The sequence below is a fragment of the Solenopsis invicta genome, chromosome 13 (genome assembly GCF_016802725.1).
Source record: "Solenopsis invicta isolate M01_SB chromosome 13, UNIL_Sinv_3.0, whole genome shotgun sequence".
Lineage (NCBI taxonomy): Eukaryota > Metazoa > Arthropoda > Insecta > Hymenoptera > Formicidae > Solenopsis > Solenopsis invicta.
The window spans coordinates 7466594-7488528 of NC_052676.1; the positions used below are offsets into that span (position 1 = coordinate 7466594).

General features: G+C 29.5%; 2 protein-coding genes and 1 long non-coding RNA gene across 4 annotated transcripts in view; all 3 read right to left on the reverse strand.

Annotated features, from left to right (window-relative positions):
* Nucleotides 1–299: 299 nt before the first annotated feature.
* On the reverse strand, nt 300–7668 carry LOC120356863 (probable cytochrome P450 6a14). Its single transcript, XM_039456800.1, has 8 exons — nt 7268–7668; nt 5383–5432; nt 4538–4713; nt 3730–4099; nt 2797–3131; nt 2392–2622; nt 1986–2237; nt 300–1555 (listed from the first exon to the last, which is right to left on the reverse strand). The coding sequence occupies exons 3-8, from the start codon at nt 4704–4706 to the stop codon at nt 1392–1394; spliced, it is 1521 nt and encodes a 506-aa protein (XP_039312734.1). The 5' UTR covers nt 4707–4713; nt 5383–5432; nt 7268–7668; the 3' UTR covers nt 300–1391.
* Nucleotides 7669–8296: 628 nt separating this feature from the next.
* Nucleotides 8297–18032, reverse strand: LOC105203265 (probable cytochrome P450 6a14). Of its 2 annotated transcripts, XM_039456791.1 has the most exons (7): nt 17504–18032; nt 13863–14038; nt 13233–13602; nt 12175–12506; nt 11545–11775; nt 10547–10798; nt 9519–9682 (listed from the first exon to the last, which is right to left on the reverse strand). In XM_039456791.1, the coding sequence occupies exons 2-7, from the start codon at nt 14029–14031 to the stop codon at nt 9519–9521; spliced, it is 1518 nt and encodes a 505-aa protein (XP_039312725.1). In that variant the 5' UTR covers nt 14032–14038; nt 17504–18032. The 2 variants fall into 2 exon arrangements, with proteins under 2 accessions (XP_039312726.1, XP_039312725.1); XM_039456792.1 differs by lacking the exon at nt 17504–18032 and having other exon boundaries at nt 8297–9682; nt 13863–14031.
* Nucleotides 18033–18450: 418 nt separating this feature from the next.
* Nucleotides 18451–21935, reverse strand: part of LOC120359408 — a 130896-nt gene continuing 127411 nt past the window's right edge. Inside the window, exon 3 of the long non-coding RNA XR_005576172.1 lies at nt 18451–18572. This is a non-coding gene — a long non-coding RNA (uncharacterized LOC120359408). The remainder of the gene's footprint in view (nt 18573–21935) is intronic.

A 21935-nucleotide genomic window follows, 5' to 3' on the forward strand; every position in this document is an offset into this window, starting at 1 on the left:
TATAATAATTGTCAGTCATTATGTATTGGCATATTAGCATCACTAAAAAAACGGCAAGTTACTAAACGAATAATTCCATAAGCAATTTTTAGAATACGTCATAACGGAAATAATAGGGGTAGCCATACTGTCGACAGTACCCTCTTCTCCTCTATAATTATATATAAAATATGTATAAGTATATATGTTTTAATATAGGACATTTTTTCTATATAATTGTATATAATGATATATAAATATATATATAAATTTTATGATAATTATATGTAATTATATAATTACATATAAAAAGAGTTGTTTTGTATATTATCAATCGGACAATTATTAGTTATAAAGTAATTAATTGTTTAAAAATATGTAATAAAAATTCAATATTGTGTATAGAACGTAGCGTATGCATGTAATATATTATATAAGAAAACTATAAATTTGATGGAGTACACATGTATTATTACTAAACGGTTGATATATCACAGTTTGATTCAATGGATTTGCATTATTAATCTAAAAGCAATGTCAGTTAATTATTTTTATAATGACGGAGAATTCAAAGTCTAAGATTTTGTTAGACTTTGTAATTCTTCGATGAAAAATAGTTATAAAGTTCATCAATATCTTAATGGAGCAAAAATTTTTAATTCTTGTTTCAGTATGAGAAACGTACTGCCTCGATAAATAACTGTCGCTCTGAAACGATTATAAATCTTATTATCATAAGAATTTATTGCTCAGAAAGATAATTGCAAATTTTTTATAAAAAGCAATCTTTTTTTTGTGAGATTATATGTGCTGTTTATTCCTATATATTCATATCTTATGTTCGAAGTAGTTTTAAGTCTAGCTACTAAAAGTCTTAAGACTTTATCTATTCTACGAAATTACCACACAGCAAACGATATTGTACACAAAACGATCTAGAATAAATAATTAAATTATAAACATCAGCCTATGATACACAAAGCCCATAATTAGATTACGTAAAGCCTAACTATGGGTTGCTGACATAGACATACAACTCATCGAGAAATGATAATGGAATCGATGTCGAATCGAATTCAATGCGAATTATGAGATATCATAATACCACACTTATTTTATCTCCCTCTCTTCGAAATAATATATGACAAATAATATATGACAAAAGAAAAACTCATGGATTTATATACGTATACGTATTATTATTATAATACATTCCTGCTTAACAATAAAACTTAATGTAGTAATGCAAAAACAATAAGAAAAATAAGGGAAAAGGGAAAAATATAATATATAAATGAGTCTTAGCTCATTATATTCTCCATATTAATCTATTTGTATCTAATAACATTTATTAATCTGTATTTTTCGAATAACTGAAGAAAAGAAATATTTTATTCAAAAGTGTTATTATTTTATCGTGGTTCAATAATGAGGTATATTCCATCTTTTGCTGCAAGAGTAACAGATTTTTCGTTGAACGTAAGCGGGACCGGAGTTCGAGAGTGAAGTTTGAACTTGTATTTCGATAGAAGATTTACAAGTCCGACTTTCATTTGCACGTAACCAAACCGCGCACCTAGAAATTAATAATATTAATGTATGATACTTACAAGACATTTAAGTAATATTTTATTTTTGACTTTACAATGCTTGACAAAATCAAACAGTCTGTTGAACAGCAATATAGAAAAAAAGCACACCCAAAATTTAGGCCAAAGTTACGTCATATTACGATGTTACTATTATTATTATTATTATCATTATTATTATTATTATCATACTTCATTGAGAAACATGTACATATACATACATTTTTATTTATTTATTATCAATTATTTTTGAAATATAATTTAAAAAAATTTTTTAATTCCAGTATCCGTTATCAATTTCAATATAAATATCATAACCGAGCCTAAGCATGTGATTCTAAAAACTGTTAATAAATAATGATTTAAATATAAATGTAAATTAGTTATGTATATCAATGGATTAATTCATATTGTTACCTATGCAATTTCTTGGACCTTCTCCGAATGGTAAATAAGCATATGGATGTCTTTCTGCTACTTCGACCGCGTTAAATCGTTCAGGATCAAATTTATCCGGATCCGGGTATAAGGACGGATCTCGATGTAGACCGAGCACAGGTATAGTTATTAATGTTCCTTTTGGCACATGAATATTCGCTGTTGGTAAGACTATTTCCTTCGTGCAGATGCGATTCAACACAGGAAGAGGTGGATATTTCCTCATAGTCTCTGCAATATGTAAAAGAAAAGTGTGAAGACAAATCTCTTCAAAATATATAAACGATTTAAATGTATATAAATTATTAAATGTTTCTGTGTAATAAAACTTTATTTGAAATTGCGTCTCTGAATAAGCAGAGGCATAATATGATAGTACACTTGCCATTTATCACTTTATGAAGATATATCATTTCATTCACAGCATCGTAGGTCAAATCATCATGCTTTGTCAACGTTTCATCAATTTCCTTGCGAACCTTATCCTGTATGTCTTGATTTTGAGCTAACTCGTATAGAGCATGTGTCGCTATTGATGAGGAGCTCTCAAAGCCAGCTAGGAAGAAAATGTAACTTTGCGCAGTAGCTTCCGCTAGCGTAAGTTTATTCACAGCTGCTGTGTGCAAATAAAATATAATTTTGAAAATAATCTCATATACAACATTATTTAAATACTCTATTTCATCCAATTTATATATATTTGTAATCCGATGCAATATATTATACTTTATAAAACGCATATAGAAGCTATTATTATAAAATAAACATAAAATATATATTTTATATTAACATGATGTATTGGCGGTCTTCTTGTCATCAGGATCAACGTAACCCCTCTCCATAAGTTGTATGAGCAAATTCATAAAGTCATGTCTGACGATGTTATGAGCCTGTCTGTATTCAACACTTTTTCGAAACATATTCATATAAAAGTTGGTGACCTGTCGGTCCGTGAGGGGGATGCAGAAGAAATCCATAATTTGCGGTACGAACATAACTAGAATGATCCAGATTGAATTTGCCTCAAAAATTTTTTTTCCTTGAATTCGATACTCGTTATTTGGCTCCTCAATACAATTAGATTTGATCCCAAAAGCCGTTGACATGATTACGTCCGTTAAATATCTAGTAAAATCAATAAGTAACTCTTATTTAATTTCAGTAAGACTGATTATGTTTGTGAAATACCAAGAAATATCAGGAATGTTAAAAATGCAAGAAAATAAATCCTTAGAAGTATAGAAATAAGTAGTATATCAGGATGCAAAATACTACATAAACTATTTGTATAATTAACCGATTATAGTTTTAGTTATATTTAATACAAAAATAATTTTTTCTCGGTGGAATGGTCAAAGTGGACGATTATTAATTGTATTCCCTTGATTTCCTACTTTGTATTTTTCATATACGATTAATGAAGTAAAACTCTGTTAGAACAAAAGTGCTTCCTATTTCTATTGTAACTGATCAAAGAGAAAATGTATAATTTTATCAATAATTATTTCATCTACAATATAATTTAGAATGTTTAGTATTTTATGATAAATTATTTAAAAAATTCTTCTCTATAAGAAAGATATCTATTTTAGAACACCTTGTGCACGCTTTGCTTACATCTAACGTTTAATCTTAAAATATTTGTTTTAATATTAAAAAGTTTTTACTCTTTGTCGTTCCAAAAAACTTTTTTTACATAGCAATCTCTTTAAAAATAATTTACCTTGCAAACATATCTTTCATCTCGACGGATTCTCTCATCAGTGCTTTGTCTTCCAGATACTTTGTGAGTTCGTCGCTACAGTCCTTCAGGATCGGAAACATCTGTTTTATTTTTCCAGAAGTAAAAGTAGGTGTCATCTTAACGCGCAAATTTCGCCATTTCTTTCCAGGCATAAAGAACAAGTGACCAGATAATGGGTCAATCTTTTCATTGTAGAACATTCCTCGATCATGGAAACTTCCGAATTCTTTTGTTAATACCGTTCGAATGAGATCGAGATCGGCGATAACCAAGTTGGGCTTATAAAATGAATACATTCCAAATACTCCATGTCCCTTGTATTTTAAGTAGGCATCATGGAAAAAAACACCTGTTAAAAAAATACTGTGTAAGTAACTTGAACCACGATTTCTTTTATTAAATAGAAATTATAGAAAAATACCACACAATGAAAGATAGAACAAATAATCATTTTTATATTATTGGTATAAATTTATAATAATATTACAAAAGTAAATGCAAAATATATAATCTAATATATTGTGCATTATAACCTTTTATTATTTTATAAAATTTAAAAATATTTCTACTAAAATTATTTTTTTATGTTATAATATGAGTTATTAAAACATTAATTTATTAAAATATTATAATAATTTTAAGTACTAAATATAAAAACTACTAATATATTTATTTAATTTTTCTAACATCAATTAAATTTATAAATTAATAAAATTTGGAAAGAGTTGCACATATGGTAGTAAGTTATTCACACTTTGCAGATATTAATATGAACAAAGATACTTGCCTAATTGCACTTTTCCCATTATGAGCTCTGTTACATTTCCAATTGGGACGACGGGTTTGGGATAAAAAACACCCCTCTTACGCCAGAAATGAAATATTACGTATTTAAAATAAATATACACAATGCTCAGGGCAATGATGAAAGCCCCGATTAATTCAACAAGTACCATTGTGAATCTGATAAATAAATATTGTTTTTGTAAAAACATAAAAATTCGATGAGAATTTACCATAAATATTTTTTGTTCTTTAAAAACTTATGCATTGCGATTTATATATCGTAATTCACAGGTCTATCCTTTACATAATTCGCAATTTATAATTCACCATAAATAATGATATATTTACGATTCATTGTGGTAAATTGACCATAATTACATTCTATCTATGTAATCTTTCAATTTTCATTAATTTATGCGGCATTAACTTAATTACCTGCGTCTAATTAAATTAATCATTAGTATAAAATTTTAAGAAAAGATCTGTGTAGTAAATCGCAATCTAAATGTACAATTCTTATGAGCAAATACATAACATTTTTTTATATACGGATCCGACAAAAAAAATTTTTGCATCATAGAACATAGAGCTCTATAGATTAATTAATTAATTTTTTTATTAAAATTGCTTTAAATACTATTACATTTAATTGGATTTTTGAAATACTATTCGACTTATTATATATTAACTTGACTAATATATATTGTTGGAAATTAAAATTTTAATGGCAAATAATATTCTTTCATAGTGTGCGTTTTTATCAATAAAAATCTGATTGCAACCGACTATTGGATATACAAATTATTATGAGTATACAAACATGTATTTCATAAAAGGAATACTCACCAATGTATGACAAGTACCAATATCGTCAAGAGAGATACTCATACAGTAACCTTGAATACAATACAAATTTATTGCTTACTGATAGGTAATAACTATTTAGATAAGCAATTTTGTGCTTCAATATAATAAAACTTTGAATTTACCAAGGAAAAAGGAGATCATGGACACTAAAAGTGTACTTGATTGTGCGAAATGTAATATCCATTATTTTAGAGAAAGTAGAACAAAAACAAGCAAAGTTATCTTAATATTGTGAGCTATACGTCGAACAAATAATAACACATCGTTCAATAAGTCCCGAGACTAACCCAGAGATAACGCTAGTAGTACCAAGCTGGCCACGTTTCCCTAGAATGCGAACCTTCACATGAAACGTGTACAAATTTCACGTCGATCGGACCACAAACAGCTGAGTTATTGAGGTTAGAGCAAAGTCACTTTGTAATTTGTTTGAAAAATGGAAAAAAGTGAGTTTCGCGTGTTGATAAAGCATTGTTTTTTAATGGGTAAAAACACCGTAGAAGCCCAGCAATGGCTTGAGAAATGTTATCCGGACTCCTTTCCAACTAAATCAACGATTTGTCGTTGGTATGCTGAGTTTAAACGTGGTCGTACGGACACAAACGATGCGGAACGTTCGGGTAGGCCATTGGAAGCCGTTGTACCGGAAAATGTGAGTGAAGTGTTAAAAATCGTAATGAACAATCGCAAAGTGAAGGTCCGTGACATTGCAGAAATGACACAGATATCATCTGGAAGCGTATTTACAATCCTTCATAAAAAATTGAGCCTGAAAAAGGTTTTTTCCAAGTGGGTGCCGCGATTGCTTTCAATGGAACAAAAACAGCAACGAATCGACGATTCAGAGAGCTGTTTATCGCTATTTACTCGCAATAAAAAGGATTTCCTGCGTCGATACGTAACCATGGATGAAACATGGATTCATCATTTCACTCCGGAGTCGCATCGGCAATCATCTGAGTGGCGCGCGGCTGGCGAAAGTCGCCCAAAGCGTCCAAAAACGCAGCAGTCTGCTGGCAAAGTCATGGCGTCTGTTTTTTGGGATACACATGGCGTGATTTTCATTGATTACCTGGAAAAAGGTAAATCGATCAACAGTGATTATTATATTGACTTGTTGGTACGTTTGAAGGAGGAGATCGCAGCAAAACGACCGCACATGAAGAAGAAAAAAATCCTTTTTCATCAAGACAATGCACCATGCCACAAGTCCATGAAAACAATGGTAAAATTCAACGAGTTGGGCTTTGATTTGCTTCCCTACCCTCCGTATTCGCCAGATTTAGCCCCCAGCGACTACTGGCTCTTTGCTGATCTCAAAAAAATGCTCCAGGGAAAAAAATTTGGCTCGAATGAGGAGGTCATTGCCGAAACTGAAGCCTATTTTGAAGCAAAGGATAAATCCTTCTATAAACATGGTATAGAAAAGTTGGAGAGGCGTTGGAAAGATTGTATCACTCTAAAAGGAGATTATATTGATGAATAAAAATGATTTTTGAAAAAAAATGTTGTTTTCGTTGTTAGTCTCGGGACTTATTGAACGATGTGTTAATACATATGATTCGATTTATTGTTATATTTCTATTTCTGTACAAACGGAAACAACCTCTCAATGATCAAACACTTATATATATTTTTATAAATTTTCTTACGCTAGCGAGGTTTATGTGTGAGAATGTTAAAAAAAATTGGATTACAATATTCAACGCTATTTTAAGAAATAATATTGAAAAAATGGATATGAGAAATTTTCTGTGCGTTAATGTATATTTTGTAAAGTAATTTTGTAAAAATTAGTATCTGTTATTAATACTAATTTTTTTGTGAGAAACGACTATCTTAAAAATAATTTTATTTTTGTTACGTCTCGTTTGTATGTTCTTGATCAAGGAGCGTCACTGCGAAAACTGAGTGTATAAGCATTTGCGAAAGCTTTATTTAGTATTGAAAAATATTATCTATTCATAATGGTATTTATGCAATGAACAAACTGATTAATTGAAAAGCAGACCGAATATATTAAGTCGCGTTTGTTGCCGTTATATAGAAAAAACAAATAAACTATTTCTCGACGATTCTGCTTTGTTACGTAAGTTTATGAAAATCGCAAAACTGATTGCTTTTCGCGTCTTGACTATATCTGAACAACAATCTGGAAATTATCTTTTTAAAATTATAAATTAAATTACTAATAAAAACAGAAGAAAACGAGGTGTTAAGTATGCTCTTCTACGAAAAACTGTTGCACCTCATATACCCAAGACGTAATATCTATAATTTGTTTAAAATCAAATTTAAGTGGTACGTATATTTTTAATTCTATTCAGAAGTCTTTCTATTTCAACCCAAATGATAGTAGATTTAACCTTTAAGTAAGTAGGTGGTCAAAAGTTACTTAGGTAGGTGGGGTACTGATTGCATCCTTAAAAACTATTTTTATTATTCTATATTATTTATTTTGTTAATATATTATGTTATACTAAAATTCAATTAGGTAAATTTTCAGAAGATAAAGAATTATAAAGAACTAAATTATAAAATTTGTGAACGATACTTCTTATTTTTTCTTCCAGAACGAGATTTTTAATTCTGCATTGCCTTTTTAATATCGTTTATTATTAATATACATATGTAACGTGGACAAAAGAAATGTTTATATCTAAATGGTCTGATTCTAAATAGCATCTCAAAATAAAATTTTATAAAATTTTTATTATAGCATATGAAACATTGAGTGCAAAATAACATAAACAGTGAACTAAAAATACAAAAAATTATTTCAAATTATAATTGTTTTTAATAGAATAAAATTACAAAATTTTTAATATATTTTGAAATAAAATAAATAGTTTACCAAATAAGATTACTTAGTTTTTCTAATTTTACACAGTTATATATCTTTACAAGTAATCAGGCAACATACATTATAAGACTATTTACATTTTAAACATATTTTTGAAATGACTTATAACTCTATTACATTTGTAACAAAAAATCTTGTTTTCTCATCAGCATTTAGATTGAATAGAAATATCGATTCGGAATGTTTATATCTGCATTATATAGTAATAAATTTTACAAAATTGATATACTGTGCAATGATTAATTCATGAACTTTCTTATAAATATATGATTAATCATTGAATTAGTTGAAAATTGATTTTTTTATTTTGATTAATATTTGATTATTTTATAATCAAACACAATTAATCATATGTGATTGCAAATTGCAATTCTAATAAGATTCAATGATAGAACCATAATTTTGAAATTACTTATATTATTTTTACCTACTGTTAATGTATATTTCATGTTCGCTCATTCTTATGCAATTTAATAGGTTGTGTCATCATATTAATGGAATTAATAAAATTAATAACTAAACTATATAAACGGAATGTGACACTACTGGATGTCGCTATCCAGTGAGAAGATGCTCTCTATATAATTTGATTTATAAATTAATAAATTATTTCAATAATTTTTATTGGATTGTTATTAATATTTAAAAAATTGTTAGATTTAATATTAGACATAGAAGAAAAAACATTGATATAATTATAGTTAACACAATAAGTAATATTGTTACAAACTAAAAAATTGTAAATCTAAATATCATTTATAAGGACACTTATAATCTAACAAAGAATGAATATTACTTGTAAAATTTTTAATAAAATAAGATGTTAATACTTAATAACATATTAAAACTAAAATAATGTTAATGTTAAAATAAGTATCTATAACTGTCATTAACTTATACGTAGGTAACCGCACAACATGTAATATTCCAATATTACAGCAACATTGATGCAATTAATATTATTGCAATGTAGGTATAATTTTGTGATACCTTGATAATGTCTTAATGAAATCATTAATATCAATAAGGCATAACTGAAACGTCATTTAATATTACCTTGCTATTTAAGGTGATATATTGCAAAAATATATTACAACAATATTTCGGTAATATTTCAATGTTTTTTATCAAGGTGTAATATATCAATAATATTTTTATTCATTCTATTCTAATTGTAAGATAATCCAAGGTTCCGACCCTGTATATTGAATTAATAAAAGTAGAAATAATTTTAAGTATAAATGCTTTTTCTTTATCGCGGCTCAATAATAAGGTGTATACCGCCTTTTGGTGCAAGACCAAGAGTTTGCGGGTTGAAGACAAGTGGGATTTGAGTCCGGGGATGAATTTTGAATTTATATTTTGCCAGAAGACACACCAGTCCGATTTTTGTTTCTATATAGCCAAATCGTTTACCTAAAAATTAATGATAGTAATGAATATATTTGCAAAATACTTTTGTAAAATATCTTATCCTCAGAAGCATTGCAAAAACTTTATTTAGATACAAATCTAAAGAATTTTTAAGGTAAATGTTCCAGTTACCGGACATGCACTATATCCAAAAATCTACATAAAAACTTTTTACATTAAAGGAGTATATCTAATTAGGACGCAAAAAAAAGATAAATATTTATGATATTTAAAAAATATGTATGTATATTTTTATATGAAAGTTTCTGTAGAATGAGTTTAATTTGATAAAGTTTTCGCATTTTTATGAAGCAAAAATATTAATAAATGAAGAACTTAGCTAAAATAACTGAACATAGCTAAAATGTCCGGGAAATTGTTTTGCTGTAACGAACGAGAACAATGTAGGGTTAAATATGTTTGAAGCTTCCAGCCAACATAATAGACATGTTTGAAACACCCACTTTTTATGCGTAGAACATATCAATAAATTCAAAATATCAGCTTAGTTACATATAAAAATAAAAATACAAGAATAAATGTAGCATAGATCATTAAAGTAGTGCTTCATATGAAAGTAGATAGTCGTCGAAAAAAGACAAAATAAAAAAATTAAATGTTAACATGTTTTTAATTTACAAGGTGTAAGTATTGAGTAAATTCACGAAAAAACAAATTCTTTTAAAGTCAAAGACAAATGAGTCATCTAAATGATTACATATAATTTTGAAATAATAATATTGAAATTTCTGTCGTTCCAAATATTATTAAAGGTAGACATGCACTTTACAATAATAATAATTTTTAACAATGGCTTGATATACTCGTATGAATCAGATATATTAATAAATTAATTTATATTCTCACCAATGCAGTTTCGTGGGCCTTCCCCGAATGCCAAATAAGCAAAACGATGCCTTTTTGCTACCTCGTCTAAATTGAATCTTTCTGGATCGAATGTATCCGGATTCGGATATATTGATGGATCTTGATGCAGTCCAAGCACCGGTATGGTTATTATAGTTCCCTTTGGTATGCGAATATCCGTAGTTGGTAGAACTATTTCCTCGGTGCAGATACGATTCAAGATGGGAAGAGGAGGATATTTCCGTAAAGTTTCTGAAATGTTTAAAAAAAATATGTACTTACATCTCTTTTAGAGACAAGCAATATATTTAAACTTCCATAAAATTTGTTTTAGAAATTATGACATAATCGTGAACAGGATGATTTTACAAAAAAAAGAGAAAAATAAATCGTAGAAATTGCATCAAACTTTTCAATAATTTATTATTTCTACAGTTATTAAATTAAATATTGGCATATTTTAACTTGAAATTTATAATATTTTATAGACTATAGTCTTTTACGACCTTAATTATTTTTAGACAAATAAATATTGACAAGATGAATCAATTAAAGGAAAAATAATTGCATTTAAAGTGTGTAATTGCATGTGTATGTAATTGTACATTGCACATATGTTGTATAATTATGTTTGAAAGCAACTAATTACGTGTCTTCATTACATCAATTTTTATCTTATTTATGCATAAAAGTATTGAAATTAAGATATCAAATAATAATAGTTTACTAGATATTTTATATCAGATATTCAAAGTTGAAATAAGCCAACGTTTGGAACGTAGTTATCTAAAAAATAGTACCCCCAACAAAGAAATTTTATTTTAATTATTGACTTATTTTTTTTTTGTAAGTTTTATTTTCCGCTTTGTCCCAATTGAATTTCGCAACACCTTATATAAATAAAATATCACTAGAAATTTTTTTGTTACACTATCTTTCTCCTGTGGTAAAAATTATGTCCGAGAATAAGTGAAAATTCAATGCAAAGTTATACTTGCCCTTTATTACTTTGCTAAGATATATCATATTGTTCACAGCATCGTAAGTCAAACCACCGTGTTCTGATAACACTTCGTCGATTTCCTTACGAAGTTTGTTTTGTATGTCTTCACGTTGAGCTAATTCATATAGAGTGAACGCTGTCGTCATCGAGCTGCTTTCGAAGCCGGCAATGAAGAAGACATAACTTTGGGCAGTGGCTTCTATCATAGTAAGTTTGTCTACTGCAGCTACAATTAGAGAAAATAATATAGATATTTCAAATAAGATTTAGAAAGAAAAATTTAGAAAACATTTAAATGCAATAATGTCACCACTAAAATATTTATAAAACAGATTCTGCCCAAATTTTTGCTGCTATTCAGCGTCAGATTATATCGCGCAAAATGCTACTTGCTTTCTGCCGCTAATTTGACGTCAGATTCTGTAGATAATAATGTAGTAGTATGTAACGATGTATTGATATTTCGTAAATCGTACGTATGTATTGTAAATATTACTTGACACAAAAAAAATAAAGTTGTAACTATTTGAGTTATAAAACTGCAATACAGTGCCACTATGTTGATTTAAGGCACATCATCTGTTAATTTAAATATACATTAAATATAAAATAATTACTTATTAACCTTCATTGGTCTTTTCGTCATCGTCAGGATCAAGGTAGCCCTTCTCCATAAGTTGGATCAGTAGATTCATAAAATCATGTCTAACGATGTTATGTGCTTGCCGATATTCCACATTTTGTCGGAATATATTCATATAAAAATTGGTTACTGATCGGTTAGTAAGAGGAATGGAAAAGAAATTCATAATTTGCGGCACAAACATAAACAAGGCGATCCAAAGTGATTTGAAATAAAAAACTTTTTTCCCCTGTATTCGGTATTCATTATTCGGCTCCTCAATACAGTTTGAGTTGATACCAAAAGCCGTTGACATAATTACGTCTGTTGTATATCTATTGATAAAAATAACAATTAATTTTTAATTAATTTCAAAAGAATTCATTAGATATTGTAAAACACCGAGAATTAGGAAAACCAACACAAAAATAAATTTTTATACTGGCAAAAAATTGAAATTAAAAATTTAGTAATACTGCATAGTATATTGCATAAGAATCAGATAAATACAATCATTGTGGGTCCCTATTATATTATTTTTAGATTCAAATGAATTTGAAAACTCTGAAGCGCAAATTTGGAAATGTCAAATTTGATAATGAAAGCATTAATTTCTTTTTGTATTATAGCATCAAATTTGTCTCCAGTTTCTTGTAAACAGAGAAACACTTTTGATACAAGTTTTCCTGAACAAGTTAATGCGTATTAGGCTGTATATGAATGAGAAATTTTATGAAGACTTTGTAACAGTACTATAGTGATGAAAATATTTAATCGTTATTTTCTCGAGAATATTCGCCCAATATTCGCAATAATTGCTTTACTACAGTGAATGTGTAAGTGAATACTACACACCTAAAAAATTTTATTAAAATCGGTGACTCGCAATTTCGCGGTTTCTTTTTGTAAGGATTCTAAAATGCGCAATATTACGAAATTTCAATGTATAATATATCAAATCAAATTTAGAAAAATATAAAATGCAAGAGTGTTAACACTATTGGAGCCAGTGAGTAAAATAAGAAAACTTTGTCTAGATACACTTGAAAAAAATAATTTACCTTGACAATATATCTTTTATCTCAATAGATTCTCTCATTTGTGCTTGTCTGTCTAGATAGTCTGCAAGTTTGTTGCCACATTCCTTTATTATTGAAAACATCTGTTTTATTCTTCCTGTAGTGAAAGTGGGTGTCAACTTGACACGCATATTTCGCCATCTCTTTCCAGACATTAAAAACAAATGTCCGGTTAATGGGTCAATTTTTTCATTACAGTACATTCCACGATCATGGAAACTTTCGAATTCCTTTGTCAACACCAGTCGAATTAGCTCAGGATCGGCGATCAGCAAGTTTGGTTTAAACAGTGAATACATTCCAAAGGCGCGATAGTTTTTATACTTCATATAGGCATCACGAAAGAAAATGCCTGTTAACAAATGTTCTACTAAATTAATTTTGTTTTTTTTTTAATTTAATTTTAAATGTAATGTCTGTGAAAGACATATATCATGTATTTTGTAACATAACAAAAGTTATTGAATAAGATGTAAAATTGGTGACACATTACTATTTTTTCCTCTATTTAAGAGCGACATATTGAATAAATTTTTAGTCTAAATACTTTGTTTTTTTTATTGATAGTCAAAAATTTTTTGAATAGCAGTGTATTATGACAGAGATACTCACCTACTTGTACTTTTCCAGTAATGAGTGCTGCTATATTTCCAGTTGGTACAACGGGTTTGACATAGAAAACACCACGCCTCGACCAGAAATTGAATATCACATATTTATAATAAATGTATATAATGCTTAGGATAACGATAAAAGCTCCAATTAATTCCACAAATACCATTGCAAATCTGAAATAAAATGATTATATATATATATATATAACATTAGTTTTTTTACTTTTACGTTCTTATATAAACAAATAACAAAAAATTCTTTCAAATGCTTTTCCACATATATAAAAAACAATAAAAAATTTAAATTACAGAATAGTGAATTCAAGAGCCACGCAGGATGTCGGGCGCAAATAAATAACGAATGACTCCAACGTCAGGCAAACGTTCGAGGCAAACTTTAATGACGGTCTTTTTCAGTGATATTACAAGTCTATAAAACAACAAATTAATCGCACTGATTAAGATATAAGTTTATCAAAATAAACAAATAAAGATCAAAAATAAAAAATGAAACCAAGTTACCGAATAGATAGAAATTGTGCAAAACCACGGTGTACATCTTATTTCAACGTCTTAGTATAATAGTATTGTAAACGACCTCACAGAGCGTGTGTAGAGACAAGAGTTTCGTAAAACCACATAGATTGGTTGCTATCAAGTAAATAAATAAATAAGGAAATGATATTAAAATGATGACTTTAAAACTTGTGACAGACAACAATACAAATTAAATAATTAAAAAAAGAGAGTAAACAAAAAATAGATAAAAAAATAAATAAATAAAAATAAATATGAAAGCTGTACAAGTCATTAGATATAAAATTGTAAAAAAAACTCATTATAAAAATTATGTAAATTTAAAAGAAAGGAAAGAAGGAGATAAGTCAAAACAAAAATTATATACAAAATATCTCTAAGCACCAAAACTTGTGTCACAGCTTTGAGATGGGATGTTACATACGATGAGAATAGGTACAAATAATAAGGACCGAAACGAGATAGTCTCGGTTACCGAGGCTATCCGCTAAAATAGGAGACAACGGTTATTTCATCGGCAGACCAAAGATCTATTTGTAGCTAGTATTATTAAATTTAAAATACGTAGAATCTATTATTAAATGTATAGCTTGGAGAAATTTATTGACTGGAATAGTAGTGTTTTTTGAAATCACACGCGGATTTGGTCATGCAGGATTTGGAGTGCAAGGCGTTAAAACTCCTTTCTTTTCATCTACTTTTTTACTGCAGATATGTAGATGACATTACATTAGCAGCCCCGGCTAACTCGTTATCGGGCATACTTGACACGTTTAACTCTATGCATGACCGTTTACAATTTACTATGGAGAGAGAAATAGAGGGGAAAATCAGTTTTCTTGATGTTACGCTTATAAAGGTGAATAATAGGATTATTTTCGATCAATACCGCAAACAAACTTTCTCAGGAAGATACTTAAATTTTTTTTCACACTATTCCCTATGTCATAAAAAGGGTATTATTTTTGGTATGGTTGACAAATACTGTTATTATCACATCCTCAATTTTACTGTAAGGACTTCATAATTTTAGTTAACATTTTAAAATTGGAACATTGGAAAATAACTATTCTTTAAATTTTATCTTCTCCATGATAAATTTTAGACTCAAACACCATTTTTATAAAGATGACACCTGCGTTAAGAATAAACGTGTGAGAAAATTTTTTACAATCTCTTACATTGAGTCGGTATCAGAGAAATTTTCGTCTTTCTCATGTAAGTTTGACTGCAGCGTTGCGTTCACGATATCTTCTAAACTGAATAAATAACTATTGGCAAAGACCATATAGAGCGTCTTTCTTGTAATGACGTGGTCAATTTTATATCTAATGACTTGTACAGCTTTCATATTTATTTTTATTTATTTATTTTTTTATTTATTTTTCGTTTATTCTCTTTTTTTAACTATTTAATTTGTATTGTCTGTCACAAGTTTTAAAGTCATCATTTTAATATCATTTTGTTATTTATTTATTTATTTGTTAGCAACCAATCTATGTGGTTTTACGAAACTCTTGTCTCTGCACACGCTTTGTGAGGTCGTGCACAATATTATTATGCTAAGACGTTGAAATAAGATGTACACCGCGGTTTTGCACAATCTCTATCTATTCGGTAACTTGGTATCATTTTTTGTATTTGATCTTTATTTGTTTATTTTGATAAACTTATATCTTAATTAGTGCGATTAATTTGTTGTTTTATAGACTTGTAATATTACTGAAAAAGACCGTCATTAAAGGTCGAACGTTTGCCTGACATTGGAGTTATTCGTTATTTATTTGCGCCCGACATCCTGCGTGGCTCTTGAGCTCACTATTCTCTAATTTAATTTATTTATAAAAGCCTTAACCTTTGTTTTGTTTGTCAATAAAAAATTATAATTTTGTACATATTAATATGCTTCGCGACGCACTTTTCCTGCACTCGCCAGGCGCAGGAGAGTACGCCCAATAAAAAGGGGCGGTAGCGGGAAATTCTTAAAGCTTCATTAATAATTAGGCGCCAGGCGCGATCTCTCGCGCCACTTCACAAAGAACGGAAAATACGCGGCACGGCAAGATGGATACCGCTACCCGCGGCTTGCTCCGAAAAGGGCAGAGAGGCGTAGTTCTTAAAGTAGCGGAGAAAGGGAGGGGAACGCAATCACAACGTTAGAGATAATTTAGACAATTACAGATAATATATTTTAGAGTAATTGGAGACATAGTTTAACGAGTACAGGGAGTTTACCAAGTCACGCAGTAACAAGCTGTAGTAAATAATCTTAGAGTAGTCTAGAAGATAGTAAATTAACGGAAGAGACGGACTAACGGTATCGGTATTTGAAGCTAACGGAGGCGTAATCTCGTTACTCGAAAATGTCCCAAAAAGAATCGAGCGATTACTAAATCGAAGAACACGTCAGGACGGAAAAAAATACAAAATACGCGGCACAATAATTATTACAACATAAAGATACGCGGCACGACAATGACCATCACGTGAACTCACAAGGTACGGACAATACTACTCTCGTACACAAAATCCGAACGGGCGTCACGCCCCTGACGGTAGGACTCATTCGCGACTAACAATTTCGATAATTACCTCGCGGAATTCCGATAGCCGGTGTTTCTCGCGGCAATTTCACGGAGTTGCGAATCTCGCGGAGACCGACCGGTATCGCGTCTCGCCGAGATCGGACCGCGCGAATTCCACGCACCGAGCGATCCTGCTATTGCGGAAATCTCTACGACGGGTTTGGCAAGAGTGCAATACTGCTCCGAAATCACCCCGGTACGGCACGATACGGTACGATAATTTCTACCGGTACGGCTTGACACGAGACGACAATTATTAGATGCGGTACAAAACGATACGCGACTTTAACTTAAAACTAGACGGTACGCGCGACTGTCGGTGTCCGCATCCCGAAAAGGACTTAACTAGAATTGAGCTGCGGTCGATCTCTCTAGAAGTGTCGTCACTTCAGCACGGTTAATTAATCGCGGGAGGCACCGCTCTTATAATTGCGGTATTCGGTATGAGTGACGGAATGCGCGGAGATCGACCCTCACTCAAAGACTTAAACTTACGATTACCGGAGCGGCGGCTTACAATAAAAAATCGGCTGGCGGTAGTCTTCGTCTCCTGGGCTGAACCTCTCGTTACCGTGGCACACACAACAGTGATGAATCTATCCGCGCTTTCCGGCTCGTCGGGCTCCGCCGAATTTCCACGTGACGGGCCGTCACGTCTTGAGATTCTTTAGTCGAATTCTGGCCATTACAATATTCAGTACTTTAATACAACAATTAAAAAATGTGTTAATATTTAAGTCCTCTCTTGGCCACCATGAGCGTTTTTTATTAAAAATGTATCACATAATAAAAGTTATGCTCATTTTTTTATATGAAATAAATACAACTATTGTCCGTTCATGTATCTGCTTGTTCTTAAAGGGCTTACCCTAGGGCAGAAATAAACGCTCATTTATTCATTCATTCATACTTGTCCAAAAGAACATTGCTCGAAAAAAATGCATGTGCAAAATATTTTGTTCGTAAGGACATCGTTCAAAAAAAACGAGCGTGTAAAAAACGTATAAAATTAAGCACCCAAACACACACACACAAACACACACTGAGGAAAATGTAAAAAATTTATTTTGAAAGTAATATTTAATCAGTTACATTATTTTGCAATGTTAACTAATTCCATTTTTTATGTGACTAGTTAATATTGTAAAACAATGTAACTGATTAAATATTACTTTTAATTCTTATTACTTTTAAGTATAGATAAGAATTTTTTATATTTTTCTCCTGACGGAAGAGACCACCACCTTCTCGCGGTTTTCGTTGAGCAACACTATGTACGTTTGTGTAAATAAATATCTACGTAAAATAAAGTAAACGTAAGAAAACAAGTTATCAAAAAAAAAAAAAAAAATAATTTTGGCAATAGTTGTATTTATTTCACATAAAAAAATGAGCATAACTTTTTGTTACGTGATACATTTTAAATAAAAGACGCGCATGGTGGTCAAGAGAGGACTTAAATATTAATACATTTTTTAATTGTTGTATTAAAGTACTGAATATTGTAATCGCCAGAATTCGACTAAAGAATCTCAAGATTCGAAATCATGTTACAGCAACAGTAACAGCCGTATGTGACTTCAGATCTGGAGTTATCGAATTGGCGATGAGACGCGTGACATTTCCCGATAGGACAACATGTATTAAATTATATGACCAAATATTGTAAGCAGCAATTGTGTAGGTACATTTAGAAAAATAGATGTAAAAGTATTGCCCTTTTATTAAATATTGATAATTGTTCAATTAATTGTGAAATAGTATTTTGGTAAAAATATAACGATATGCGATAGGCGAATCATCTTAATGATATAAAATTAAATTTGGAAAGAAATTGTTCAATAATTAGGAAAGATACTTTTAACTATGCTATACGTAAAATATTTATAAAAGAATTAATCCAAGTAAATGTTAACATAAATGCACAATTAAATTTCTACATTATGATGTACAAATATTGCTGTATAAAATATTACATAATCAGCATGGTAACATTTTAAATAGAAAGTCAAACAATTTTTTTAATTATTTCAGTACCGTCTAGTTTTTTATTTAAAGTGTCACCATGCTGAATATGTGTAATATATTTCATGCTGCAATATTTCTACATTGTAATTTAGAAATAATTAAGCATTTTCTGTAAACATGTATATGGATTAATTATATTTATAAATGTTTCATGCTCAATACAGCTATATTTTTTTTCAATTTCTTTTTTATTTTATTAATATACCATTAGGATAAAGAAATCAATATATCGTCATGTCTTTTTTATATATGTATAAATAGGAAACGTATATATATTAAGGCGATGCTGGAGATACCGACTGAACACTATTATTTCAGTAAACTTTTTATTGAATTCACAGAATGATAAATCCTTCTCTACAATTAAAGTATTGACAAAAACATAATACGCTGGCTACAATTTGACACGAAAAACGGAAAAAAGTTGCAAAACTATGTGCTTCTGTAGTAGTCTCGTGACAATATATATTGCTTATAAAAGTTCTAGATTTTGTACCTACAAAATAACCATCCAGCGTACTGTGAATTACACGTAAGATTGTTAGTGTGCTTTCAAAACGATCCTAGAAGCTTTAGTATAAAAAATATTTACAATCAAAAATATCGTGTTTATGTGTGCGTGCAGAATTGATGTGAGAATCGGTGAAGAGTGAGACTGAGTGAGACAGAGCACTAGTTTAGTTTCTCGATGTTGCATTAGAGGCGCCAAAGTCAAAAGAACAAGGAAAGATGAGTGCGTTTGACAAAGAGCGCTAGCCTATTCCCCTTACTCTTTACCTCACGAACGAACCAAAGTTTGTGGAAGAAAAATCTGCAGTAATCTGAAATACCGACGTCAAGTGAGTTTCACCGTCAGTCCAGCCCAAAAAGCCAAAAAAATAACAATTTCCTGGAATTTTTTTTGGAAACCGTTGGAGTTACCAAACTGTGGGTTTTTTTTAGCTAAAAATATACATTTTGAAGAAACTTTATATATGTATTTTTTTTATTAAAGAATTGTGCAAAATAACAGAGATATGGTGTTGTAAAGAGGCAACCTTGAAAAAATACTTTTAAAACGGTATCAGATGTATCTTCGCCAAAAATTAATTAAAACAAAAAATGTTTATGGAATAAAATATATAATAATATTATATAGTTAAAATATATAATAATATTTTTATCGTAGCTGATTTCAAAAATATCAATTTTTGAAGAAATGGCGAGCCTTTAAATTTAAAGTTGCAATGTTTAAGACAAAATCCGTTTGTTCCCTCGCCCTCCTCCACAAAAATTATGAGTCCTAAAAAAACTCCTACGATACGCGATAGATAATTATGTGTAAAATAGCCACTATAAATTTCAAACAAATCAGTTCAAGATATGTCGAGATAGTATATGTCCTCTTTATAATTAGAAAATATCGTAATTAATATTAGTTCTCGGCAAATTTTGTTAGGATTTAAACATGTATTGAATAATATATTGAGTTTTATAACACTTTGAATAGAATATTAAATAATGTAGTTGTTTATTGGTATTCTTTTTTAATTTATATTTTGTTTGAATAAACATGAATATTTATGAAATGATCATAAAATATACATGAATAAATATTATTGAAAACTTACAGTTTTAAATAGATATTTGAATATATATGAATGGAAATAATAAATATGAATGAAATATGAATAACTGCAGGTAAGTAACTCACCTCACAATTATCATTAAAACAAATGTTTTGAACACTCAGAGACCATGACGAACTCAATTTTAACCTTAAACATAAATGTTCCATGATTAATCTGTTATTCTACATCCATTTGCTTGGTTCCACAATTTTAGCCTATTCTTTGTGTATTTCACTTTGGACTTAAAAGAATTCTCGCCGACCAATGAATAAATTAGCAATATATCTCTACATGTACCGACTTCGGGCATGATCATTTAACTTTGTGTGTTTGTTTGGTATGAGTTCTTGCTAATCTAAGATTCACTATGCTCGTGTTTTTTCAATTCTGTTATTTAAATGTGCGTTACAAAGTGGAATTTGCGTTTATAAGATGATGAAGACTAACTATAGATAAAACTTATGTTAATAACTATAAAATTACGCTAAGAATAATTTTTATTTGTTATAAAATTATACTACCTATAATTGCTCATATTTTGGCTGTTTTCTCTTACATGTATGAATGAATACATTTTAATGCGAATATTTTACATGAATAAAATTTGTAGGTCAGTTACAAGTCTTTATATCAATATAATGGAAATGACAACATTGAGGGAAAACAGTTTCAGACTTTCGTTTTGAGTAGTATTACTTTTACCAAGAATGAGGCCAACAGTTGCTTCAAATCTAAATGTGGTGATGTCGTTATCTTGGATAAGATAACAATATCTCTACATTTAGTTTTGAAGATTAAAACAAGAAGATTATTACAATTTTCCTCTTCTATCTTCTGAACTAAGAATTATAAAAGTTTCTCGTTTACAACGTTACAAAACTGTTTACAAAATTAAACAGTTTTCTTGTAAATGTGTTTTTTTTCCCGACAATGACGAAACGTTTGCATAAATTTTTCTTATACCCTGCAACAATAAATAACTATTGATTAAAATAATTAACATTTTTTAATTGTATTTAATTTTAAAAGTTTTTTTATGCAACGTTTTATTTTTCTTATCATGTCACAGTTGTGGAATTTGAAAATTTATATGACAAATCTCAAACATTAGTAAAAGTAATTCTTTTCAAATGGTCGCTCGATAATAACACAAAGTGTAAATATCCACCAAAAAAAAGATAAATTTAATTAAAACTACCTATTTGGTCTTGTCAAAAATACATAGATTCAAAACAAGATTAGAATATTTATAATCCTTAATTTCATCACTATTATAGTAAGTTTGTAAATTTTGAAGATGTATACGTGTTA

Bases quoted from the DNA above. Each gene is read 5' to 3' on its own strand.
- LOC105203265 (XM_039456792.1), bottom strand. From the start codon at position 14,031: ATGGTATTTGTGGAATTAATTGGAGCTTTTATCGTTATCCTAAGCATT. The intron at 11,776-12,174 runs GTTAATAAGTAA...CTCTAATTGTAG, and splicing joins TGACGAAAAGACCAATGAAG to CTGCAGTAGACAAACTTACT. The intron at 9,683-10,546 runs GTGAGAATATAA...ATTAATTTTTAG, and splicing joins AGGCCCACGAAACTGCATTG to GTAAACGATTTGGCTATATA.
- LOC120356863 (XM_039456800.1), bottom strand. From the start codon at position 4,706: ATGGTACTTGTTGAATTAATCGGGGCTTTCATCATTGCCCTGAGCATT. The intron at 3,132-3,729 runs GTAAATTATTTT...TGATTTTACTAG, and splicing joins ATGAAAGATATGTTTGCAAG to ATATTTAACGGACGTAATCA. The intron at 1,556-1,985 runs GTAACAATATGA...ATTAATTTCTAG, and splicing joins AGGTCCAAGAAATTGCATAG to GTGCGCGGTTTGGTTACGTG.